This window comes from Taudactylus pleione, unplaced genomic scaffold (genome assembly GCF_031769625.1).
Source record: "Taudactylus pleione unplaced genomic scaffold, aTauple2 ptg000075l, whole genome shotgun sequence".
NCBI classification, from domain to species: Eukaryota; Metazoa; Chordata; class Amphibia; order Anura; family Myobatrachidae; genus Taudactylus; species Taudactylus pleione.
This window is the reverse complement of record NW_028284477.1, coordinates 1,172,304-1,200,025: the sequence shown is the minus strand read 5'-3', so window position 1 is coordinate 1,200,025 and position 27,722 is coordinate 1,172,304. Positions and strand designations below refer to the sequence as shown.

The following is a 27,722-nucleotide window of genomic DNA, read 5'->3' as shown; positions in this document are numbered from 1 at the left end:
TTACATTGAGCGCATATACACCATAAGGTGCAGAATTACTAATATAAGCTAAACCTAGCTATACCACACTAATAAGACGTATTTACAAGCATTTACGCCCCTTCCCCTAGTTATTCAAAAGCATACCTCCCAACATGACCCACTCCACGAGGGACATAATGCTCTGGTCCTGGACTTCCCTGGTAAGAGGTGGGGCTGCAGCGCAGTTCAAAAGTCAAATAGGGGAGCCACACCAACTGTCATTTCACACACTGCCAACATCACTGGCTGGGACTCACTGGCAGTTGGTGTGACTCCTTTATTTGAATTTTGGACTGTACTGCAGCCCCACCTATGGAGCCGCCACCACTCATAAGTTACCAGGGAAGTCCAGGACCAGAGCATTGTGTCCCTCCTGGAGAGGGTCATGTTGGGAGGTATGCAAAAGGGACATAAGACGCGTGCCCCAAAAAAAGGGTGAGGTCTCATGGTGACGGACCATGACAAATCTAATTTGTCCCGTGCACTGATGAAGGGGTATCAATCTCGTTGTACCACTGTTATTCAGCTGTCACTGCCAAATACAGTGTGAATCCAATGGCTGCAGTGATGACACAATAATTATTCTGTATAACTCACCAGCTCTAGATGTAGCAGAGCGCTGGTGAAGCTGCACCTGCAGCAGAATTTGTCCATCAGAACAGCCGTACACAAGCCTGGAGCCAGAAGTGTAGATCACCGACTGAAAGTATAGAAAGTGTACTACTTGCAGTGTATATGCAGCAAATATCAGCGACGGGGAGATCTGTGTATGTGCCCTGCGCCGGCAGCTGAATTCACCGACAAAGGTACTGGAGGTGTGCTGTTAACACCTGGGGCAGGAATCGTGGCTGTGTTCAGGGCTGACATCAAATAGTGGGACAGATAGCTCCATAAGTGTCTGATAACCATGTGAAAGGTGATGGGTTTGAGTCCCAGGTATAGCAGTATTTTAAAATGTGCATGTTAAATAAGAGGGTGTGACTGAAGGTGCTTGGGGAGGTGGCCAGATGAAGGGGGAATCGACCAGGGTGGAAATAGGGTCGGCCAGTAGATGCTGAAATGATTCTAAACGGAAAATTGTCAGGCACGAACAGCGCCCCTTGCCCTGCGTTGCCCTGTGCCGTGGCACATGTCGCACCTCCACCCTAGTTACTGCCCTGTATGTATGTATGTGTATATATATATTTATACATTATTATTATTACATTTTATTTATAGGGCGCCACAAGAGGTCCGCAGCGCCGTACATACAGTAAAGGGTACACAGAACATTACATTACAATACAGTAACCAAGTTATAAACAGAGCACAAGTAACAATTAGCAACACAATTCTCCATACACAATACAGCTGGGAAGGTGAATGCTGTCTTAGAAGTGCTAGAGAAGAAGGCTTTGAGACAGTGGGGAGGAGGACCCTGCTCCTAGGAGCTTACAAACTAGGGGAGAGGGGAGACTGACAGATGACATGAGGCAAGAGTGTGTAGAGGGGGACCTGAGTGCAGGAAGTAGGCAAGGTAGAGATGGCTGAGGCAGGAGGGACAGAGACTTGGTGACGTGGTTATGTGTTGGAAGGGTACGCTTTGACGAACAGGTGGGTTTTCAGTGCACGTTTGAAGCTCTGCAAGGTCGGGGAGAGCCTAATCGAGCGAGGAAGCTCATTCCAGTGAAGGGGGGCTGCACGAGCAAAATCTTGGATACGTGCATGAGATGAAGTAACCAGGGTGGAGGAGAGGTAACAGTTATTGGTAGACCGAAGTGAGCGAGAGGGAGTATGTAAGGAGATGAGGTTTGAGATGTAGGGAGCAGTAGAGTTAGAGAGGGCCTTGTATGTGAAGGTGAGGAGTTTGAAGAGAATTCTGTAGGGGAATGGGAGCCAGTGCAGGTTTTGGCAGAGGGGAGCTGCAGAAGTGGAACGGCGGGAGAGGAAGATAAGTCTAGCTGCCGCATTGAGAACAGACTGGAGGGGAGCAACATGTGAGGCCAGTAAGGAGAAGGTTGCAGTAGTCAAGCCGAGAAATGATTAGTGAATGACTAATCAGTTTGGTAGCATTCTGGGAGAGGAAAGGCCTAATACGAGCAATGTTGCGTAGCTGGAGCCAACAGGATTGAGCCAGAGATTGAATGTGGGGTGTGAAGGAGAGGGTGGAGTCAAGGGTGACACCCAAGCAGCGAAGTTGGGGGACAGGGGAGATGATTGGGTTATCAACAGTGATAGCGAGATTGGTTGGAGTGGAGACTTTATTAGGGGGAAAGATGATGAGTTCATTTTTGTCCATGTTGAGCTTCAGAGAGCGCTCAGACATCCAGGAAGAGATGGCGGAGAGGCAACTGGTTACCTGAGAGAGGACAGAAGGGGAGAGTTCAGGAGAGGAGAGGTATAGTTGTGTGTCATCGGCATAGAGGTGGTATTGAAGGCCAAAGGAGCTGATGAGTTCTCCTAGTTTAGAAGTGTACAGGGACAAGAGCAGTGGGCCCAGGACAGAACCCTGTGGGACACCAACGGGAAGGGGGGAGGTGGAGCCGGAGGAAGACACAGAGAAGGAGCTGTTGTTGAGGTAAGAAGTGATCCAGGCATGGACAGTGTTAGAGATGCCAAAGGTCTGAAGGGTGCGAAGGAGGAGAGTATGATCCACGGTGTCAAAGGCTGCAGAGAGGATTAAGGATGGAGTTGTCAGAGAGATAGCTGGTGATGCGGCTGTAGACAAGCCGCTCGAGTAGTTTGGAGGGAAAAGGGAGAAGAGAAATGGGGCGGTAATTGGCAGGTGAGGACGGATCGAGGTTGGGTTTTTTGAGAATAGGTGTGACAAGAGCATGTTTGAACGATGAGGGAAAGATATGCCGGTGGAGAGAGATAAGTTGAAAAGGTGAGCAAGGTGGGAGCAGGCAGTGGAGGAGAGGCAGCGTAGAAGGTGAGAAGGGAGGGGGTCAAGGGGGCAGGTGGAGGGGGGAGAGGATAAGATGAGGGAGTGGACCTCATCACCCGTGGTGGGACTGAAGGAGCACAAGATGGGGTGGCCAGGAGGTGGGGTTGCAGCAGGGCGATTGGAGGATATACTGTGACGAATTGCCTCAATTTTGGAAGAGAAGGAGGCAAAGTCAAATGCAGTGAGGGAGGATGGAAGGGGTGGAGGTGGGAGGCGGAGGAGAGTGTTGAAAGTACCAAAGAGGCGGCGGGGATTGGAGGACTGAGAGGAGATGAGTGACTGGAAGAAGGATTGCTTGGCGAGGGAGAGGACCGAGCTGTAGGAAGAGAGGACAAACTTGAAGTGAAGGAAGTCTGCCAAAGAGCGAGATTTCCTCCAGAGGCGCTCGGCTGTGCGCGAGCATTTTTGGAGAAACCGGGTCAGTTTGGACTGACGGAGGGGGACAGAGGAGGAGGGGGCAACAGAGTCAAGTGCAGAAATGAGGGTGATGATGTAGAAGGAGGCTGCCTGTTAGGGCAGGCCATGGTTGATAGCGGAGAAAGGAGAGTATCAAGTGAGGAAGACAGGATAGTAGGGTCGAGAGACTCAAGATTGCATCTGGTGATGGTGGCTTCGGGTGAGGGGAGGAGTGGAGGACTTGAGAGAGTGAAGGAGAGTAGATGGTGGTCAGAGAGGGGGAAGGGAGAGTTGGTAAAGTCAGAGAGAGCACACAGATTGGTGAAGACGAGGTCAAGGGAGTGGCCGAGGCAGTGGGTAGCAGCCGAGGTCCATTGAGAAAGTCCAAAGGAGGAGGAGAGGGCAAGAATATTGGTGGATGCAGGATTTGTGATGTCAATAGGGATGTTAGTCACCAAGGATTATAGATGGGAGGTCAGCAGAGAGGAAGTGGGGAATCCAGGCGGCAAAGTTGTCAAGGAATTGGGTGGGGGAGCCTGGGGGATGGTAGATGACTTTAACATGGAGATGAATGGGGTAGAAGAGATGTGTATATATATATATATATATATATATATATGTGTGTGTGTGTGTGTGTGTGTGTGTATATATATATATAAATACATTTTTTGCAATGCTGTGTAATTACACTGCCGAGAACACTGGCAGTGTAATTACCGAATGAGGGGCCAAGAGTTGGAGGAGTATCAGTTGGATGAGAGCCATCTATACCTGCAGTTTTTGGCAGAAATAAGGATTTTCCCTACACTTCGCCTTTCACAGATGGTGTTCTATAAGGTTGACCTTTAAATATATATTTTTTTTACCATGTTCCTGCTACCTGAATAGTAGAAAACATAAAGCGTAATGGCTTACTATCTACAGTGCGATATTGTACGAGTATGGCATTAATGGAGAAGATACAGGGGCGTTTCAAGAGAGGAGGGGGTCCATGTGCAGTCTCCTTCATGGGCCCCCTCCTCTCAGTCTGGCAGCCGGCAGCGCACTGAGCGCAGCGTGGCCAGCACCTCACTGATTGACTCTGGGCACTAGAGTGTGGCCAAAGTCTATAGCGAATGCGCAGGTCACCGGGAAAACGGCCGCGGCGGCCATTTTCCCTGTACTGCAAATGCGCAAACCGATGGGAAAATGACCGCTGCAGCCATTTTCCAGGCTTTTTTACAGCGCTGACACCAGCACCGACGTGGGACTCCGGCGAGGTAAGTATAGTATGGGTGCAAGGTGTGCACCCATTATAAATACGCCCCTGAGAAGATAATTGCATTATCTTCTCCCTTAACCCGTTCCGCATAGCTGTGAAGTAAAACTTTGCCTGCTGGACAGACCCCTTTGTAACATTTCTATCATAGGAAGCAAGATTTGTCAATGGGAGATCTACTCACGATTGTACTAGCACAATTCAATGTGATGGTGGAATTGTGGTGTCGGAACGGCATTGGAACCAGAAATCAGAACTGCGACATCGCTCATTTCACCTCACACCCCCATAAATGTCAGCAGTAGAATTAGTGATGTTGGGCTACCGTAAGAAGTAGCAATGTGCACAGTCGTGTATAACATCCCAACATTAAATTGCCCCGAGAGTAAATAAGAAAGTGACTGCAATACTGATGTGAGACAAAAAATATGGTAAGAAATACAATATTCAATAGAAGGGTGTACAGCTGAACAACAACTCTACATTAATCCATACAGAAACTTCCAAGTAGGCATGAGTTAAAGCTATGCACTTTATTTCATAGCTAATGGAAACATATTCATGTCTGTGTTCTCTTCCCTAAGAATGTTGTAAGTATATGATCAATTCAGAACGACAAACGAGCTATCTTTAATGAATGAATAAATAAGTTATTATATTCCCTATCCTTTCTCTTTACACAAACATCTGGTATGTGATTACAAGACTATGATGTTCTGCTTGGTGCTACATGTGGGAGAAATGTAACTTCTCTTATATTTATTTATGATCGCTATAATTTTTAACTGATGTAACCAGTCTACATTATCGACTTGCTCATCAGAAATTTGTTTACTTAAAATGTGACACAGTGGAATAATACATTTACTATGTAAAGTACAATCAAATGCAGATTTGTGAAGATGGGATGGAATTGAAATATTGATTATTTACTAATGTTTGCTCTTAAGCTGATGTGGCGCTCACGGATGTAATGGTAGAATGTTGGTTGGTACCAGATAATGAACAAGGGGCAAATTTAATTAGCCGCAAATAACTGCGGTTTTGCGAAAGGTGTACGCTATTGTCAGTTATTTTTGATTAAAAATGTCGGGACTTGGTTTACAACTCTTTAGACACCCCCTAATCCCAATTAGGCAAAAATAATATTTTAATTAGCTTAGTTTGGCGTCATTTTTTAGAGTGAATAAAGAAAGTGTTGGGAAATGATTTTAAAGTAGTGGGTCTGGTATTTTGGGGGGCTGTATGGATGGGACATGTGTTTTAAACATTGCAAGTGGCTGTACCAGGTGTATTTTTCCCATTTTTTGAAAGTGCACTTTGTTTTATTAAAAAATGTACTTGCACCCATTTTAATGTTCCCCTAATTTAACTGCTGCATTTATTTTGTCTATAAAAAAAAACTTGCTTTCTATCATTTTTCCACTTTTACAGAAAAATGCTTATAACCGCTATTTCACACAAAGAACTCCAAATACTTTTATTAGGGCCACTAATACACTTCTATATTAATTTCCTATGTAAGTTAGGCTTTTTATGGGGCACAGACATATCTGCTCATATTCAGGTGTAATTTTCTGAGGTGTTCATGTGAATGACGCTTTGCGTGTTTTGTAATAGGATAGTGTGAAAAACGCATAGACAAAAGACGCAAAAATATTGCACCAAAACCCCCATATTGTGGGAAAATTCCCCAAAGTTAAGTTTTTGCTTTATCACGTCTAATTGAAATCCCCCAAGTCTTATGTGTTCATGTAGCTCCCTAGTGGTCAAATATCTGTATATTTCAGATTTGGACAATATCTAATATTGATACAGTCCCTGAACGGTTAGACCAGATTCGTAATGTATGGCCGGTATAAGTAATCTAAGAGCACTTACAAGCAGGTCATTGTTTAAAGTAAATATATATATTTTAATGTTAAAACATTAATTTCATGCACAAATATAGCCAGACCTTTGTGTTTATTTAGAAAGTGGCTAATCCTAAGGCGGAGTACAAGATAATTGGTGCTGTGAATCATAGGCATCTCTTTGTGCTACAGCTAGAGGACACCCACATGTTTTACTTAGCCACAGTATAATATAATCAAAATCTGCATCTACAAAGGTTTATAGGCTTTACTGACCTCCTGTCTTGAGAATGAACAAGCTGCAAAGAGAAATATTACTGCAAAACACATTAATGGAGCACCTTCCACTTAGAGAAAGACCAGCCAGATAACATAATTAAGGCCTTCAGTAAATTGTGATAATAAAACTGACTGCTCACCCTTCATGCTCTCTCACCCACTCACAGGCATATTATGTGTTGGTTATTAGTGTGTGAACGGGGAAACTTTTCCCTGTTATTTAGTGTAATGCTTTTCAGAACGACTTTCTTCTATATTGGTTTTGACATCATTTCCATATGACCTGATGCAGAGGTCAGAGATGTAATACTCCGTAAAATAATACTGCAATTTATCACTGTCTGGTAATAAGAAAACAAATTTATTTCACAAATGCAAATCGCATTGTATAGAGATTTATAGATATTTATGAGCTTCTGCATTAATGATATCAATAATTTTCTTTTTCAACAGAAGAGTTCAAGGGCTCAACAGTAGTGGAGTTAATGAAGAAAGAAGGAACCACACTAGGGCTCACAGTGTCCGGTGGAATTGACAAGGATGGGAAGCCAAGAGTATCAAACCTGCGTCAAGGAGGAATCGCTGCTAGGTAATCTCCTATACATGCTCTGTAACCTCCAGCCTGGAGACTAGGAACGCCGAATATGATAGCAGAATGATTCATATTGTTCATGTAGTGCAGGGATCAGGGAGCTTTTTTTTACCTTTTACCCCAAAATATATTTAGATACGCTGACATTACCCCCTTGATTTGAAAGGAAGGAAATCATATAGTACTGTCCCCATATAATGCCCCTGTAGTAGTGCCCCCATATAATGCCCCTGTAGTAGTGCCCCCATATAATGCCCCAGTAGTAGTGCCCCCATATAATGCCCCTGTAGTAGTGCCCCCATATAATGCTCCTGTAGTAGTGCCCCCATAAAATGCCCCTGTAGTAGTGCCACCATATAGTGCCCCTGTAGTGCCGCTTGTACATAAAAAAAAACACCTTAATCCCCGCTCCTGCATCCGCCGCCATCCTGTCCACCCGGCTGCTCCTCGGAACTATGGGAGAGACGTCATGACGTCTCTCCCATAGTGTGCATGGAGAGAGGCAGAAGCTGGAGTTCAGAAGAGAACTCCAGCCTCCGGCTAAAACAGTGCTGCAGGGAAGGAGCCGGGCGCCCGCTGGTAATAACATCGTCCAGCTTAGAGCCTCCCTGCGGCACAGCTGGGCATGCATATGAATCAATCTATATTATAGAATGATTCATATGCATGCCCAGCTATCCATCCATTACCCCCAGGAATTTAATTTTTATCCCATGTGGGGTAATTTACCCCTGTTCCCCCGCCCACTGATGTAGAGTAATATTTTGTACAAAATGTGCTCTGAAGCTGCTCCTGGAGATAACACCATTTCTTTTCTCCATCTCTTATCTAAAGTAGAGATGTGCGGGTTCAGTTTTATTCGGTTCTTATCGCCAAATTAGCACAAGTTCTTATTAATCTTATTGGATATCCAAAACACATGAGAGCAAGATAGCCAATATGATTCCGTTTTTGAGATCCGAACATATTCGAGAAAAACCGAACCGCTCATCTCTAATCTAAAGTGTGCATGTTAAGTCTTTCTATGCCCGCACACCATTTTGGTATGTCTACACTGTCGATGTCTTAATTCTTTGTCTATTCTAGAGTATAAAAGTCCACTATTTATTGTACTAGGAACCTCTGTAACAAAAGGCTGTTTACGGGACACTGCTCATTTCAGGGGCTCTTCATGATGGAGATTTCTAGAAGTTGTCATTTCAATACATTCATTGATTTATACTGCTAAATCTATTAACAATGAAAATAAAGACATTGAATGGTTATTATTTTAGCTTTGATTAACATTACTTTTACCATGAAAATTAAGCTTGAAACAGCCTTCGCTGACCTTTTCTAGCCTTGTCAATAATATTCAGTGATCCACATGGATCCTGTTCAGTTGAAAATACCATTCTGCTACCGGAGCTGGGAGAGTGCTGAGACACACAGTTTAGCAGTGGGTTATGATTATATGTTACCAACACAGCCATGGCAAATACTAATCTTTCCATAGCAGGAGGCATGTTCCCCATGCTCATTAAATACAGTGTTCTTGCTTTATATTATTTCACTTTTGTACTAATATTCCAAATAAAATGCAAAGCAGTTCTCTGACCAGCTGCAGTTATTTGTCATTTAGCTTTAGAAACACAAATCGCACCACGGTAAGGCCTTGTTTCGAAACAAGCTATGTTGTCATATTGTTGCAATTACTACATAAGCTTAAGATGCTGGTAAATAGATGACTAATGTAACAGGCCACTACAGATATAAGAGATTTCATGTTTGTGCTGCAAGAGATTGAGGACAACTGCTCCATTACTGTTCCCACAATGCCTTATGTGCAATGTTGGGTAGATCATTGACATATTATTTAGCCTCATCATAATGAAATCGGTGTTTGGGGCCACTTATACAGTATGCAATGTAGGATGGAAACCTACAATATTGAAGTGATGGGTGCATTGATGGGATACTTCTGGCCCCACATCCGCATTTTTCCTGCTGTCTTCTGCCAACAGCCAGGAGGTTCTGAGAATGCCCAGAACTTGGAAGAAGACACAATAGCCTTTTTCCAGTGATTCACTGAATGCAGATTTTTTCTGCATAATTAATGTAACCAGACCTATGTTGGTTGATTAGAATTGAAATATAATACAAGTTGAGTCTCTGATATCCAAAATGCTTGGGACCAGGGGTATTTTGGATAAGAGAATATTCCGTATTTTGGAATTTTTGCATATAATAATGAAATACCTTGGGAATAGGACACAAATATACACACAGAATGCATTTATGTATTATATACACCTTATACACACAGCCTGCAGGTCATTTTATACAATATTTGTAATAATTTGTGCCTTATACAAAGTTTGTGTACATTGAACCATCAAAAATCAAAGGTTTAATTTTCTCAGTCAAGCCAAAAAAATTCCGTATTTCAGAATATTCCGTATATCGGAATATTTGGATATGGGAGACTCAACCTGTAGTGTCATTATCATGCCTAATAAACGCTGTGAGATATTCATTAACTGACTCACTGACTAATACTTGGAGTGTGCTAAATAAAGACGCAGAAAAAAATCAGCTTACTGTAGATCAAGTGCCCATTTTATTTGGGTAAAATACCACATACACTTAAAATTAGAAGGTGAAGTCTAAATGTGGCCAGTTACAGCTGTGCCACCACCTGACGTGCAGAAAGCTGTACTCTGTCCCTTCCTGCAGCAAATCATTGTCACTAACAGGGCTTATATCTCATCCTAATTGCATGTGATACGTAGAATAAAATCAATTAACAAGCTCACTAGGAATAAAATAAATGAAACAAACACAATCAGATATATACATAATTAGTAGTTAATAATAAATGACTCTGGAAAAAAGCATTAAAATCAATTTAATAATTACAACCTGTGGGAGATAATGTATTCAAGGTAAAAATCCGTTAGTAAAGTGCCTGTGAATTGGAAGTGCATTGGCCTTTATTCATGTATGAATCTGATGTTCCGTTAAAGACCACAGATTTTACGTTCTTGTTACGTTAAAGACCACAGAATGCGGTCAGCATGCCCACAGTACAATGTGAACAGTTATGATGTTGACAGCTGCAAAAAGTTCACAAGTGAAGGGCTAACATTTTGCGAAAAGTAGACGGTAAGATTAGGGTCATACTTACCTATGGTTGCGTGACGTCTAATGACACAAGCCGCAACCACCGGAACATTTGCCACATCCATCGAGTTAGGGATAGACTGAGGATTAGGGTTAGGCTACTTATCATCGTTGACATGGTCGATGTCAACATGCTGCATGTCGAACCCCAGTGATAACTAACATATAGTTAACATAGACAGACAAACATTAAATAGAAAACATAATTTGAATGCCCGTTTATTCTTACATTTTATTGAAGCCCTTCCCTGCTCATATGGCTACCTGCTGCATTGGGGAGAGAAGGGTATGGTGCATGTATTAATATATACAACAGTTATATTACATATACTATGTAACAATACAAATGCAGTACTTTGATTATATATAGATAGATGTAGATAATGTAATATGATGACAGTTAGTGGCTTACTTGCACATAAACCTATATATAAAGCCTCAGCCAATGTGTTATTAGTATACCTTCTTGTATCAGCAGCAGCAGCAGCGTTCTATCACACAGGTTGTACTGTGAGCACTATAGTCACCAGTTTTTTCTTTGTCATATAAATAAAGCCTTACTGACCAGTGTTTTAGGACTAAAATGGAAACGTTTCAGTTGCCTGTTTATTAAACTTGCGGCCCCCTAAAAATCATGTGGAAACTGCTATTTATTTCTGTGTCTCTGGAATGGGTTCTGCAGTCTTCTGCAGTTTATGCTTTTCAGAGCTTAATCCTTCCAATAGCATCTTGAAATGGCATTAACCATTATAGTCTCTGTTACCATTTAGAGTTATTTTGGGTGGGAGGGGGGGTTTCAGGCTGTAAATTGGGCATGAATCTGCACACATAGGGCCTGATTCAGAGGTGGACGCTAATTTGATGCCACATGCTAGCTGGGACAATGTTTTCAGTCTGCGCATGCGTCTGAGCCATACTGCCCATGCTTCCCAATGGTTACCGCTGGCCAGGGCCAGAACTAGGCGTGTGCGAGCAACGGAGTCCAGAGCCCTGTGGGCAACACCGCCACTGCCCCACAGTCCCTGCATCTAGCTAGCAGGGAGCCTGGAACGGTAACCTGCAGCCAGTATCTCGTCTGCAGTAATGACTGGAGCATCAGACGTGTACACCGCTGCCCTTAATGCCCCTGGAGCATGCGGGCATTGCTATCATTCCTGGCAATGGTGTTGGGACACCCAGTTATGGCGCTGCCACTGGAAACCGCAGAATGAATTTAGATGCAGCAGGAGGCAATTTCAGTGGGCGTTCTTGTGTGGTAACAGGGGGGTGGGTTCATTGCTGCCTGCGACTGTGGCTTTTGCCGAAGTTACACTGATTTTGGCAGCCATGTTCTGATGGACATTCTGCTCTTTCATAGGGCTGGCACAATGTTCAGTGGTGCGTCTGATTAGTGCAATTTAATACAAAGCAGCTGGTGGGCATCTCAGTACGATTCTCATGGGCTGCGACATTAGCATAAAGACGCAGTCACGCTGAAGAAAAAGACGGGGTCGCGGCTGCATTAGCGTCCACCTCTGAATCAGGCCCATAAGAGGCTTTATATTTTTGTGTTTTGGAAATGAGCCCGTCTATAATGATTCCTTTGTTCTGAAATGTATGTAAATTACTTTTTCAACAGTGTAACACTCCTGCCCTTCAATAATCGTTGTATATCTTGTTACATCACAACTTAAATGACTAGTGGGGAGTTTTGTCCTGTAAAATTACCACTTACACACAGTCTTATAAAATAAAACAAAAGTATTGGAATCTATACACTTGATTCTTATAAGCCTGTTTCTTCTGTATGTATATGAATCATAGTGTTTGTAATCAATATATTTTTTTCACATAATCATGAAATTGTACTTATTCCACTCATTCTTATATGAAATGTAGATTAATGTTATATAAACATACATCTGTCTCAAACCTTAAGAATACAACTAATACAGACTTGGGAATGAATTGTACTAATTAGGCTTAATACATTATCTTCATTAGTAGTTACAAGGAGCTATCTTTTCATAGGTGTTAATAGCAGAATATTAGCTCGCTTTGTACTCTGGTTTATATTACATTGACATGTAGGTGCTTCAGTAATTTGCTGTGATCTCACATATGGAAAATATACAAACAAACTAATCTGAATAAAATGTGAAGAAATTGTGATATCTGCAGAATCTATTCTATACCAATCACGCATGTTGCTACCACATATTGGGCTCCATTTACTAACGAGTTTGAGCTCTAAACTCCTGAATGTTATTTTTAGCTGCTGCTATTTATCATTGTAGATAGCATTGCTGTATGCAGCGCTATTTAATTTGCATACGTGCCTAAGAAATGTTTTGGTGTTTGTTACTTACCGCTCGCTGGCTTAATTTGAACTCGCCAGGGTTCTGCCTCTGTTAATTTGCGGCCAGCAGCGATGTGGCATTGTTCTCATTGACTGCCAGCAAAGGACACCCTCATTGGCCACAGTGACAGATGACAAGCACAGGGCTTGGGACCGATTAGGAGGTGGAGAAGGTGCGGGGGGGAGGGGGCAGAATGTATGCGGAAAGGTGGGGGGCATATGGACATGTGCCGCTTTCAAAGGGGTGGTTCACCTTTGGCAACCGCAGAGGAGAAGTGTGTCACTGTACACACATCCGGTGTGTCCGTACAGAGCCCTGCGTCCACTTACATTGCTTGTCTGTGCTGCCATGTCCCACCTGCTGCTGCCGACTGGTGCGAGGGGCTGCCTCCAGACCCCTACCTGTTGGACGCCTCAGATTCCTGTGCATGGCTGTCCGCCTCCTCCCTGCAGGCTCCCCCGGAGTATGTTCCGCAGTAGGGTGGCTGAGCGCAAAACCACATCCCCAGAGAAGAAAAAAATAAACCTCCTGCCACCCAACAAACACAAAACCATTCAATAAAGCATAAACAAAAACAAAACAAAAAACCCCCCCAGTAAAACAGAAAAAAAAAAAAACCTTACCTTAGCTGTAATGGTGGACACAGGTCCGGACAGAGAGACTGCACTTGTGCAAGTGCAGGAAGAGACACAGCGCATGCACCGATTTCAGAGAAAAAAAACAACAACTTCATTCATCAGCACTGGCATGAAAAAACAGCGCTGCCTGGTTTATTTACACTAGCGCCGGTGAGCACTTCATTGTTAAATACAAATAAATAAAAAATGCGGCGAGCAAAAACAGTAAATAACACTACAGCAGAAACTCGTTAGTAAATGGAGCCCATTGACAGTAAAATTGTTTAGATTCAGTGGTTTCTGTTGGTAAACCTTGTATCTCATCACAACATGCAGAATAAATGGAGTAAGCTTACATCAATCTGACAGACCAGTGTTCTTTACAGAAGTGACCAACTGAATGTGGGAGACTATATCAAATGCGTGAATGGCATCAACCTTACAAAGTTCCGTCACGACGAGATCATCAGCCTGCTGAAGAATGTTGGTGAACGAGTGGTTCTGGAAGTAGAGTATGAACTGCCTCCTGTATGTAAGTAATAGATATTTGCTTGTCCTTTTATAATACCTACTTATTAGCCAATAAGAGCATAGCAATATTGGACTATTTTAGCAAATGTGTTGATCTTGTGGGAGACTGGGACCATTATATAATTATGTTAATGAGGGTGAGCTGTATGTGACGGAGCAGGATTATTATGTCAGGAAGGGAATTTAAGCAATCATATAGACAACAGATTTACAGCCTCATTTATCAATGAGTTTATAACTCAAAACTTGTGATTAATATCACTTTTATGATAAATGGTGCTCCAGCCAATCAGCTCCCAACTGTCATTTTTGTAACAGTTGACAGTTGGGAGCTGATTGGCTGAAGCACCATTTATCATAAAAAGTGATATTTATCACTAGTTTTGAGTGATAAACTCATTGATGAATGAGGCCCTCCAGACCCCATTTATTAACGAGTTTTATCACCAAAACGAGTGATAAATGTCACTGTGTAGGATAAATTGTGCTTCAGCCAATCAGCTCCCAACTGTCATTTTTCTAACAGTTGACAGTTGATTGGCTGGAGCACCATTTATCATACACACAGTGAAATATATTACTCGTTTTGGTGATGAAACTCATTAATAATTGAGGCCCTTAGTTAGATAATGGAAGGAGCAGGGGCCCTGGAAGCACAAAGTAGTTATGTCAGGTCATGTAATGTAGCTCACACATCCAACTCACTAGTTTTATTTACCATAATTAGCAAAGCGTAGGATTACTTCTGGTTGGGCATCATCTGAGCTAAGGGCCAGAATAACCTTCAGGTTATCAGTTGTACATTTGTAAACTTAATGATAATATGCTGTCACTAATTATTTCTCGGCTCAGCATTGTCTTGGTATACTTCCTAGTCATTCCATGAATTGATCTCTTGTTACATGAATACAGGATGCTGCAATGTGTAATTTAATATAATAAGGATTCCCATGTGTCACTTATTCCTACCTGGGTTTATTTGCTATTGTCAAAAAGTTGAAATCAATGTAGAAGTTCACATGAACTTGCACATTTCATGCATATTTATAAGTGAAAAGATCTATTTCTAAATGTTTGTTAGGCTGATTACCAGCTGGCATTAGGAAAATGCAAGTTACAACACACGCTGCAATCACGTGATATGTGGTGATAACCAGTGCGTGTGTTTGCAGTTGGGAAGGGGACAGTGGGATGACCCTCCATTTATCTTACTGTCACTTACCGTGAATACAATTAGATAGAACAGAGCAGCATCCAAAAGACATCACCTTCCGCAATTGTAGATATGAGCACAGGTTGTTTATGAGATTATTACAACCAATCGCTTTAGTCCCAATATCCATTTACATTCTGAGCATAACTTTATGAACCAAATTCACAAAAAAAGCATTTAATATGTCTTTAAATGTCATGATAAGCGCAATGTAGTTATTGCCAAACAAGCATACTTCTGTGAGTTTGGAGATGGTAAAACCAGATTTAAAAGTAAAAGTTTCTACCACTGATTATATGAAGTTGAAGTCTCAAGTCTGATCTGTGTAACTCTGTTATCACACACTTTGACATTAAACCTGACATTTTCTTGAGCCATTCCCAGTTGTAAGATCACCTTACTCATTCTGTAGCTAAATGTAGTCAGACGTTAGAATACGGAATAACAAAGTGACTTTATCAACCACATTTCTCATCCCTCTCCATTTCTATGAATTTTGCCCAAGTGGTTATTGTGTTGCAAAAGTATTTTTGTGGTATATGTTACAGCTCCTGCACCGCTTATTACTAGTGGTTTTCCCCATCAGTAGTAATATCAGCGAGTGTTGGATGAAATAAATAGAGATGGGATGCTGGAAGATTGTTATGTTGAAGTCAACTCTGTATAAAGCAAAGGTCATACATTTAAACGTGTTCTGATGTAGTTTAGAAAATGTAAGCAACATCTGTACCTATCTCCTTTGCACTACGCTGTATAAATGTCCTTACAGTGGGACATGAATGCAAACATTTAATATAAGTGGTAACAGGGCCGCAACTAGGGGGGGGCTGAAGGTGCACGTGCACCGGGTGCGCCGCTGTACCCGGTGCCAGTGACCTCCAGCCCGGCGCTGCAGAGAGGCTCCAAGGCGGACGTCCGCTGGTAATATTTATTACCTAATATTTATTACCAGCGGGCGCCCTGCTCCTTCTCTGCAGCGACGCGGTGTAGCCGGAGGCTAGAGTTCTCTCCCGAATCAAGCATCAAGCTTCCGGCTCTCACCACGGGCACTATGGGAGAGACGTCATGATGTTTCCCCCATAGTTCCGAGGAGCAGCCGGCGGACCGGACGCGACGCTGGATGCAGGAGCAGGGTTCAAGGTAAGTATTTTTTTTTTAATAAGCTGCACTACAGGGGCATTATTATGGGGGGATGGGCATTACCATGGGGGCATTACTATGGGGGCATGGGCATTACCACAGGGGCATAACTATGGCGGCATGGGCATTACTACAGGGGCATTATTATGGGGGCATGTGCATTACCACAGGGGCATTATTATGGGGGCATGGGCATTACCACAGGGGCATTATTATGGGGGCATGGGCAATAAGGGGCATTACTAATGGGGCATGAGCACTACAGGGGCATTACTGTGGGGGCATGGGCATTACCACAGGGGCATTACTATGGGGGCATGGGCATTACCACAGGGGCATTACTATGGGGGCATGGGCACTACAGGGGCATGAGCACTAGAGGAGCATTACTATTGAGGCATGAGCACTACAGGGGCCATGTCTCTCAGGGTAATCTTGCCATAACCAGGGCTAGATCAACAATGGAGTGGATGGGACTACAGCTCCAGGGCGTCACATAAAAATAGGCCAAGCATGATGTTGAGCAGCCGTCCCGCTGGCCACACGTTCAGCCAAAAATCATGAGTTTTAAAGTCTCATTTCTATTTTCCTCACAATATTATGCAATTTTCTGCATTTCACATATTTAGGAAGACATTAGGGCTAATAGTGTAGGGGTTTGTACATGCCCACATAGCACTGGCCCCACGTACACAGCACTGGTCACAGCTCCTCTGCTTCTCATAATATTCCCTTCATCATTTTTAGCCCCAGCTCCATGTGGCCCTTAATCTTGCCCTGACCATAACCCCCTACTAGATTGTGAGTAGCAGGGAAATGACAGTGAATTATTTATGTAGTCAGTGTAAGCAAATATGGGTGGGGAGCTGTATCTAGTTATCATTTCTGGGTGAGGGGAATGTAAAAATATTATGAAAATGTGCCTTCTTTCAGGCTTCCATACTGGCTCTGGCTTCTTTACATGACTACATGATTTGCAGTATCCATGTGGCTCATTCTCAGAATACCGCTGTCCGACTGGCAGCCAGTCTGCCGTGGTCTTGTGGGTCAACTCTGTCTGTAGGTACAACAAAAAAGAGAGAAGAGTATTATTTATAGGGAGCGCAATCAGAATTTTTGATTTCAATTTCTGTTAAATAGTAGGTAGCAGCAATTTCAGCAGTTTAGAACAGAATTCTTTAAAATGTAGTATTTTGATTAAAATGATAATACAAACTTTTACTAAACTACTCCAGTGCAGGAAAACCTGTCTTCAATCTTACGGGTTAGGTGCTGTCTTCACAACCTATTGGAAAGCTGAGAAGTTTCACTGAATGCTTCGCTTGTCACACTCCTTACAGTAGTAAGCAGACTGATTAGCTAAAATTGCTGCAAACAGTGCAGTGTAAAATTACACTACATGAAATCATGCCGATTTCATTGGCTAAAACTGCATTTGATTTCATTGGAAAGAGGCCCTGCCATTTCCTTGGATGAAATAATGGTGCTTTCCACACTAGCTGGGCATTCTCATCCATGCTAATGTGTCCAAAATACCTCACAGAGCAGAACAGAAGGTAAGGCTGATAAAGGAGGTTGGCAGAGGGCTGCATTTTGTATGCATGATTGCAGTTGCATATTGTGGGCATAAAATATAAGGCTGCATATCCTGGGGCTGTATTTGGTGGATATGCCGCTGAAATTCTGGGCACATGCAATATATTACAAAAAGGGCAATGAAGCTGAAACTTAATCACAGTCCTGTTACTGGTGCATATGGTGGGCATTAGACTACTGCACAGGGCTTTAACCACTGGCATAACTATAGAGGGTACCAGGGATGTGCTTTCAATGGGGCCCAGCAGCTTAGGGGGCCCACCACCGGGCCGGCAACCATCTCAGTGCACAGTGCCTCCTTACCTTACCCAGACTACCGGCCAGCGTCTGCAGTAGAATCCCCCCTGGACCTGCCATCTGTCCTCAGCTGTCAGCCCCGCTCAACACCAGATACAGCCGGCCACTCCTCCACTTCACCACTGATCTCCTCTCCCATGGCCAACCTCTTGGCAGTAACGATGTAGGCAGGGTGAGTACGTTTGCCCTTAGTCCACATAGGCTTCACTCCTCCCTACAGCTACTGTTTCACTGCTCCAATGCTTACAGCACAGCGCTGAAGAGGAGATGTGAACTCTGAAGAGGGAACTGTGCAGATTGAGGTCTGCTGGCTGAAGAGTCGTGCGAGTGTCTGGAGTGGAGACCTGAGTTCGGGGGGCCCTTAAAAATGTTGCTATGGGGCACACAAAGTTCTAGTTATGCCCCTAGCTTTAACGGTGGCACAAGTCTTCTAATCTGGGCTGAGGATTCTCTTTATTGGACCTGAAGGTTTTTATGATGGCTGAGTACTGGATTGTGCTGGACACAGTACTGCAAATGGTGGGTATGAGGCTGAAGTATACATAATCCAATTGGGCACAGAGCTGCAATGGAATGCTTTTGTTTAGTGCCGCTGCAGTATTGTGCTTACTAGTCCCTCTTGTAATGTTATTTACCTAACAGAACAATTTCAATATTTTCGTTTCAACCTAGTTTATTAAAATATCTATTACATTAATGTATTATTTTTGCAAACAACTTTGATGCCTCTCTTTGTCTTACATGTTCAAAATTTGCCCATTGTAGCAGTATAGTACTTGGTGACCGTATGTAATGTTAAAATTCAGGCAGAGCAATTAGAAGGATTATTAGGCATTTTGCCACTATAATGTGGGCCATGTTATGCAGCCTTTATGTCTAGTGTCAGACTGTACCCCTGTGGGTCAGTCCAACCCTCTGTATGTCCATATTCACCATGTCGCACAACCTAATAAACGTTCTTGCTTTACTCCATGCTGACTGTCAGAGCCGTAACTAGACTTTTTGATACCCTGGGCCAGAAAGAGCAATGCCCCCCCCCCCTCCATTTTTGTAATAGGGGTATAAGATGCACGCCTGAAAAAGGATGTGGCCTCATGGGGCGGGAGCATGACAAATCTGATTTGCTTTGTACGATAATGAAGGGGTACCGTTCCCTTTGTACGACTGTTATCCAGGTGTCCCTACTAAATACAGTGTGAATCCAATGGCTGAAGTGATGGTACACAATAATTATGCAGTATAACTCACCAGCTCTAGACGTAGCAGAGCACTGTAGGAGGATTTGTCCATCAGAACAGCTGTGCACAAGCCTAGAGCCAGCAGTGTAGATCACCGATAAGATATAGAAAATGCGCTACTTGTAGTGTATATGCAAAAATATCAGCGGCGCTAAGCTCTGTGTATTTGTACCCTGTGCTGGCAGCTGAACTCACTGGTGGGTTGGGAACCTGTGGCTGTGTTCTGGGCTGCCATCAGAAATCGAGGGGCAGAAAGAGCTTGGGGAAGTGGCCAGATGGAGGGGGAGTCGGAGGAGATAGGGACGGACAGGAGAGGCCAGGGAAAAAAGAAGAGGAAGCTACAAGTAAGAATGATTATAAACAAAAATGTAACAGGCCCGAACAGCGCCCCCTGCCATGCCTGTGCCGTGGCACGTTGCACCACCCTAGCTATGGCCTTGCTGAAGGTACTTAATCATGCTTATAGTCTAAGAAGAGTATTCCGCATGTTTGTTGTTGGACAACACTGTCCAGAGAAATACCTGTATTTGTGTATGGTAGGGAAGGGCTTCATTGGTCTCACTGTGTTTATTGCTGCTAAAACCTCTACAAAATTATTGCAACATACACTATTTAGAATTTGCTATAAAATGGCAATATTTTAAGTTTTAATTACTCCTTATACAGTACTAGGGAGTTCTTGAAATATGGCACTTATGCAAATTTTAAAATCCAGTAATATAATGCTCCATATAGTACCCAGAGCAGTGGTCGAAGTGGGGCGGTATGATATACCGCCACTTCCCGTCCCCACTTCATCTTAGCCGCAGAAGAGAGACTGTACCAGTGCTGGGATCCAGTATAGGATCCCAGTGCTGAAACAGCGACGGCAATGTGTAGAGATGTGTCCCGCATGGGACACATCTCGATCGGCGGTGGCATGTAGCTGGAACAGAGCATTGTGTCCCGGCTGCACTAAGTAACAGCATGCTCTGGCCGCAAGCCAATCGCGGGGCTCGCGGGCCACCAGCCAATGAGAAGGTGCCAGGCGGCAGCTTCTCATTGGCTCACAGCGGAGCTGGATTAGCTGTATGTAGCCGGGACCGAGCATTGGGTCCCGGCTACACGTAAGCAGCTCGCTCTGGCCGCAATGTGTAGAGATGTGCCCCGCAGGGGACACATCTCGATCGGCGGCGGTGTCATGTAGCCGGGACAGAGCATTGGGTCCCAGCTATATTAAGTAAGCACGCTCTGGCCGCCAGCCAATCCGTGTTACAGACACAAACTATAAAAAGTATTGGTTCACTGAGGCGTGGCTTGGAAGCCATATTGAGTGGACACAGGTGTTTAGAGCTCCTGGCTTCCTCTTAGGATATACTCTGCCCCCCCGGACTAATTTCACCCAGACCTTGCCCAGTCTGCTCCTGCGGTCACCCACCTACTTTGTGGCCCGTTCCTGGTGCCCTACACAGCCCTATTGCAGCAGTGCAGACCACGGCCTACCTCCTGTGCTGAATCTCTGGGACGACAGACTGGACGCGGCCTTACAGGCCAGCGCTCCTGTGTCCCCCTAACGATGGTCCTTCCGGTTGAGCGGCAATACCACCCCTGGCTCCCGGTGTCTGCACGAGGTGAGAAATCCTCTACGGCCCCCTCTCCAGGCTGTTGCGGCCTCCTCCAGATCAGGAGCCCGGATGTGCTCCTCTCTCACTGCTTCCAGGCTGCCTTTTGTTACCATGCCTGCATTGGAGGATCAATTTACTTGGACTAGAGACCTCTTCCATCTGCAGGTCTGTTCTAAGTAATTAGTGTACTCAGCCAACCTAGGTAGGGTTGTTAAGGCCCTGGTATATTATACATAACTATAACTGCTCTGTCAGTGCACCGCCATTTTCCTTTTGAGCTTCTTTATATTATAATGGGCAATATCTTGATATAAGAGGCCAACCGGGGCTCGCGGGCCACCAGCCAATGAGACGCTGCCAACTGCAGTGTCTCATTGGCTAATAGCGGCACAGGATTAACTGAAACCAAGAAGACACAATGCTCACGGGCCCTGGCGGCTCCATTCCAGCAGCACAGGTCAGTGGGAATTAGAGAGAGGGAATGGTGTGAGAGAGGGGCAGACAGAGGGAAGCAGGCAGTAAGTATTGTAGGGGGAGAAAGGGAATTAATTAGTGAGATGGGCAGGGTGTGAGAGGGGAGCAGGCAGGGAGACATGCGCGTGAGGTGAGAAGTACAATGGGGTGATATGGAAGATGGGGCTGAAGGGGGGGGGAGAATTCAATCTCCATACCCCCACCTCTAAATTCCCACTTCGAGCACTGACCCAGAGATATATACTAAAGCTTAAGGAGCCTATTTATTAAGAGCTTTCCTCTCTCTCATATCATGCAGTATTAGCAATTTGCCCATGATTTAAGTATAGTATTTAAAAAGTGCATATTCAGGAGATATTAGAAATGCAAACTAATGCAGAATACCGCATTCCCCATTGTCCACAACTAGTGACCCACCCCACATTCACATGGGAGCAATTATAAATTTATGCTGATAGTCTCTTTAAACCGAGGTCTTATAAGATTGCCTTGTAGACGACATTAGTAGTTTTTCCTCCTGATGTCAATACGAAAATATTTAATTTTGACGTGACACAAAAAGGGCCATGTAAAGTTGTCCACTTAGGTCAACTCCAGCCACGTTAAGTGTCCCTCTGCTTTATTTATTGCCATGCCAAAGCAGACTTACTGGGAATTGGACTTGTTTGAAATTAAAGAATCGTTTTTCACATATATGAAATAGGAACGGGAACAAAGGGGGAAAAGTGAAATTTTGTATTAGTAAACAGGGCTTACATCAATTTTTCTGGAGAAACTGGATAATACGTATCAATCTCTACATGGTATAAAATAAAATCCATTGATGTGATATATCTTTAATGGTTTAGGCAGCGTAAGCCAAGAAAGCACTCTGACGTCCGTTTTTTTAATTGGCGTGCTTCACTAAAATCATCACTGCTCGGCTCCTTTTTGTCACAGATGACTGGTTCCTACACTTACACCTTCCTCGTCTAATGCTGTATAGAATAGTGAAAACCACATCAAAATCCGTCCAGTTGTTCAAGAGATTAGTCCGAACGAACAGACAGACCTCTAAAACGGGGACTTAATTTTGTATATACTGTTTATTAGAGATAGATGGATGGGGACTCTGGTCTGAGCCAATTTACCAAGCTCAACAAATTTTAGCTTTTGGAGCTTAATCTTGTTGGGTTACACCATCTAGGCCATTAGCAGCCCTCTACCTATGGAAATATCAGAGAGAGCTTCTGATCCCTCCCAAGCAGATTCCAAACTCCTTCCCTCCCGGCAATTCCATTTTGTGTATACGTACACATCCTCATTGCTGCACATGAGCAGTGTACAAGCCAGCATTAAAGTCATAGCAATAGTAGTTATTTTATTGCCAACTTCTCCACTGGGACTGGCTCCTATTAGTGTTGCTATACTAGCAATGTTTGGGGCCCCTACAGCCACCAATGATAAATAGGCCTCTGTGTACATCTATTTGTGATGTACTGATTTTACTTGTTCTTGTAGCACTGTACCCATCTGTAAATGGATATAAAAGAGTTAAGTCAGACCTGTTAAGATCCAGGTTTCTTTCCTGTTATTCTCTATTGCGGTGTTCTCTATGGAGAACAAGCGACCTCTGCCTGCATCTCCTGCTCTCCTACTTTTCCTATGTGTGTTCTCTTTCATTATTTAGAAGCTAGGACTGAGCTGTGCAGGCTTTTCTGCCATATGATGTTTTCATTTCACCAGCCTCAGGAAGCAGAGCCGGTGTTTCACATTGTAAATGAAGCATGAAAATCTAAATACTTTATGCTTCAAGGTTTTATTTATTGCACATCTGCAGAGGCCGAGGAAGGTAACCTTTCCCCTGGTATTTTCCTGCCTACAATGTGCTTTGTATAATGCCACTGCTTTGCGGTCTTTTTCTACTGATATTTTTCAATTTTATACTACTATGAACAGGATTAAAACAATTGCTAAATATTGCTGATTTTTTACTGTCTAAATATCTGCAAGCGTCTTACACTATTTATCTCTACTAATAACACATGTTTTTTATCTTTGTATTGTAATTATTCTTCTCATTTTGCATTAATTAGACCAGAATTATTTTGGAAGGTAACTAACACTACTATCTACTTTCTAATTATTAATTTCCACTAGATTGGTACAGTAGAAATGTGATTATGGCAGTTAATGTTAGTCTGGTCTAAATAACATTGATACATTTCTCATATGGTGTGTGTATGTATATATGTATGTATGTATATATATATATATATATATATATATATATGTATGTGTATATATATGTATATATATATATATATATATATATATATACATACATACACAGTGTGTGTGTGTGTATATATATATATATATATACACAGTGTGTATATATATTATTCTCCTTATTTATACGTTAGGAGTGAATGCCATTACAGTGATGCGTGACGTTCTAAGACCTGTTCAATACTGTCTCATAGTTTGAGTTGAATTCAGCAAGTCCAAATGATGGCTGTCATTGCTCAGTACTTCCTAATAGACTGCTGAGTATGGCACAGTCTAATGGGCAATATGATTTGGCATAAGCAGCATACCTGTCTAAAGTTGCATTAATCTCTTAGATTTCCTTTGGTTTGTCAGATCTTGTCCATAAGTAATGTCTTTACACTAAAAACAACAATAGCCGTCAAAAAAGGGAAAACAAAGTAGATCTTGACAGAAATTGCTTCATAGCCATTCTTCCCAATTACATTTTGCATCAAAGTTTTTGCCAGCGTGGACTGAAAACTAAAAAACCTATTCTGCTATTACCTAAAGCACCAGTCTGATATTATCTTTGATTTGATTCGTACAAGGTTCCCACCTCTAGTCTTTTAGAAACCCCAAGAGGTCATATATGAGGAGTTCTATATGTGGGAATAGGTGGAATAATTACTGACCCAGGTAAGTAGATTATATCTCCAGGTTGTACATGATTAGGGCCTGTTGAGGGTACTTGAGGTCTGGAGTTGGGAAACATTCGCTTAGTGCAGTACACTTTTTAAATCTGATCTATTGCTAACAGCATGATATGCATGAGCGGTTGTAATTAATTACAGGTGTTATTTATTTAATACAGATTGTTTCGGATATCAGAGCCATGGAGATTTGCAGCATAACATTTTGGCCTAGGTGGACATAACAGAAAACCTAGAACTAATTGTTCTCTTTTATTGATTGTGCTGTTATCACTAATTATATATTCCTCATTTGCTGGAATCTGATATAGCCAGTATCCTGTTGGCTGTTTTCGTACTTATAAGCAATTTTTAACCCTTAATTTAGACCTACAGATTCAAGAGAATAGTGTTTGCTCTTAAGAACAATACGTTAGCCATTCCTCCCACGAGGTGAGTGCATGATACTTTGGGAAGCAAAGAAGATGTCCTCACATTTGCCTAATATCCCCCAAATTATATCTGTCCATTTCCCCTCTTGTCACTAGCTAATGGTTTCAGGAGCAAGCATGGTGACTGACAGCGCGAGGGGACTAGGGAGAGGAAATATTGTTCCTCTCATGAACTTCTTTCTGTGTCAATCTCTGCTCCAGCAGTGAGGTCTGGTTACTTCAGTGACACGGCAGTGTACAAGTACTTCTGAAGTCTTCGTATTGTAAAGAATTTGGCTTTTGATGAGAAATGCATATGTAAGTGCATTTAATGTGTACTGGTTAACCTGTAACATTAGCTGCAATTTGTATAGTTCTCACATGACCCTACTACCGGCCAACAGAAAATCACATCACAACACTTTTCCAAAACTAGCTGTCTCACACGTGACATCTTGCTTACAGAATGTAAGGTCATATTTTACAGCAGAGGCATCATTATACTACAAATATGTCACTGATGGCATTATTGCATATATATTTACAACGTATGTTACATGCATTTATACAGAGACACACATATGTACATACAGATGGAGCATAGTCTTCTTATATGATTGGCTATATCAAGCAAATGTCACTTGGTGCATCAATCATGCCAGTCACCTGTAATAGCGTCATGTGGTACAGTGAAATGGTCTTGGTGAGTGTGGCAAAACTTGACACATTAGCCAAACCTTAGAGGCCACTAAGTGCTGCAATTTTTTTATTTTCAGATGTAATCTATGTTGGTAAAATACATTTGTTCAGTGTCAACTCAATAGTCCACTAAGGTTCTGTTGAAATGATTACCTTCCCACTCCATTACAGACAAGTGAAGTCCCTTACGCAACTTTAATGTATGCCTCACGACACGGCACAGGTCAAAATTTGGACGCACACCAAACAGCCTAGTTATAACCACTTATACCCAAGACCACATGCTAACTTTGAAAGCCCATCACTTCTGGGTACCAAAACGGGATTCTCCTGACAAATCTGGGGCTATGCATAATGGGATGCTATAGATCAAACAGCTTGGATTGCAGCCATTTGACCTCCTGGGAAATATATTGTGTAATATGTTTGCTCTATATATATATATATATATATATATATCTACCAACGTGCCTACATATTCAGCAGTGCTTTGCAAAGAATATTTAATAATTGATATCAATCCCAACCAGGGAAGAGATAGGGAAGGCCAGGAGATGCTGGGGATAAAAGAAGAGGAAGTTACAAGTGAGAATGATAATAAACAGGAAAATTGTCAGGCCCGAACAGCGCCCTGTGCCCTGTGCACCAACGTATTTACAACCCTGGTGGCTGGATATCTGCACACCCCTTGTCTGTGTACAACTCAATCAGCGCTTGAAACCCTGGCTAAATGTGTATTTAAAAAAATAATCTAATTTTTATAATCTGTTATTTGCAATCATACATAGGTAATAGGGACACAAAAGATTACTTGAATAACACCGGTCAATAAAAAAAAAAAAACATTTTTTTTTTTTTTTAAGTCTTTATTTTAATTACTATTTTCTGATTCTCTATATCGAAAAATAACCAAAACCTTTGTTTATTTTTGAAAAACTTTGCTTTTGTCCCTTTTACAATGATCAATAAATATTAAAGTTTTTGAATGACCATATAAGGAGAAGCATGTTTTGGTACGTAAGAGAGGGGTTGAGCGGGGGGAAAGCAAGTGGTATTCTGCCCCTCATTACACGTAAGCAGTGTGTAACTATTCAGATAGCTAAACCATGTCCATCTCTCAATGCACAGACGATGAGATTTCTGGAACTGTAAACCTTTTATTAATACAGACTGGAATGATTGTCTATACAATATAGCTGTAGTTCTGCAGAATAGATCACTGTACATGTAACAAATAAGAGAATAAACAGTGCACGGTAAGAAGATACTGTATATGTCTCTGGGGTAGAGGAGACTTAATACAGCCTGTCAGCAACTCATGCACAGATAACTGAGTAGTAACAAAAAAGGAGGATCTAACCTTTTGACCTGTCAGGTGGCAAAAAGGCAGCTAAGCATAGACAAACAAATGCAGATTTGCACAGAACAAAGTAGACTTAACTAGCAGAGTGCAGAATATAAACTTGTCACATGAGATCACTAACAAGACAATATGATATTTGTGTGACGCTAGGTCCAACAATGGCCTCAAGAAGTTGTAAACACGATATAGACTTACTTTTTTCTATATTTGTGGCAAATTTATCAGAACAAGAGATAAAAAATTTGCTTTGACTGTAAAAGAGCTTCACAAAGCTTTAAATTCATAAAGAGCTTATTTCAACTATGCTTGATAACTTTTAAGCTCATGAGTTGCAGAATGTCCCTTAAAGTGCATATGCTACATGCTCACTTGGACCAATTTAAAGACTTCATGGGTGCCTATTCAGAAGAGCAAGGTGAACGTTTTCATCAAGATGTGATGGACTTTGAACGTCGTTATCAGGGGCAATACAATGAGCGTATGATGGAGGATTATTATTTGGGGGGTAATACGAGAAAGTCCATACAATCACAGAAGAAATCCGAAAAATATTAATTTCTAAACTTTTTTATATATATTCTGTTACAGTAGTTGTTTGCTTTAAAAAAAATTGTAAATAAAAGTAATTTAAATTCATAGCAAAAGTTTGTTTGATATTTACATACAATAAAGGTATGAAAATAGGGAAATTTTCTTAAAATCCGTTATTTCATTCTGATAGCTACAAAAGCAAACTTTTTCAGGTAAAACAAATTTTTCTTTAATTAGTAAT

The 27,722-nt window shown here is 42.4% G+C and overlaps 1 protein-coding gene across 12 annotated transcripts in view; it reads left to right on the top strand.

Moving 5' to 3' along the window:
* GRIP1 (glutamate receptor interacting protein 1) overlaps window positions 1-27,722 on the top strand; it is a 422,676-nt gene that overhangs the window by 235,854 nt on the left and 159,100 nt on the right. For all 12 annotated transcript variants that reach the window (XM_088467800.1, XM_088467791.1, XM_088467801.1 and 9 more), the window contains exons 3-4: window positions 7,187-7,322; window positions 13,830-13,975. In XM_088467800.1, coding sequence (XP_088323926.1) covers window positions 7,187-7,322; window positions 13,830-13,975 — 282 coding nt within the window. The remainder of the gene's footprint in view (window positions 1-7,186; window positions 7,323-13,829; window positions 13,976-27,722) is intronic.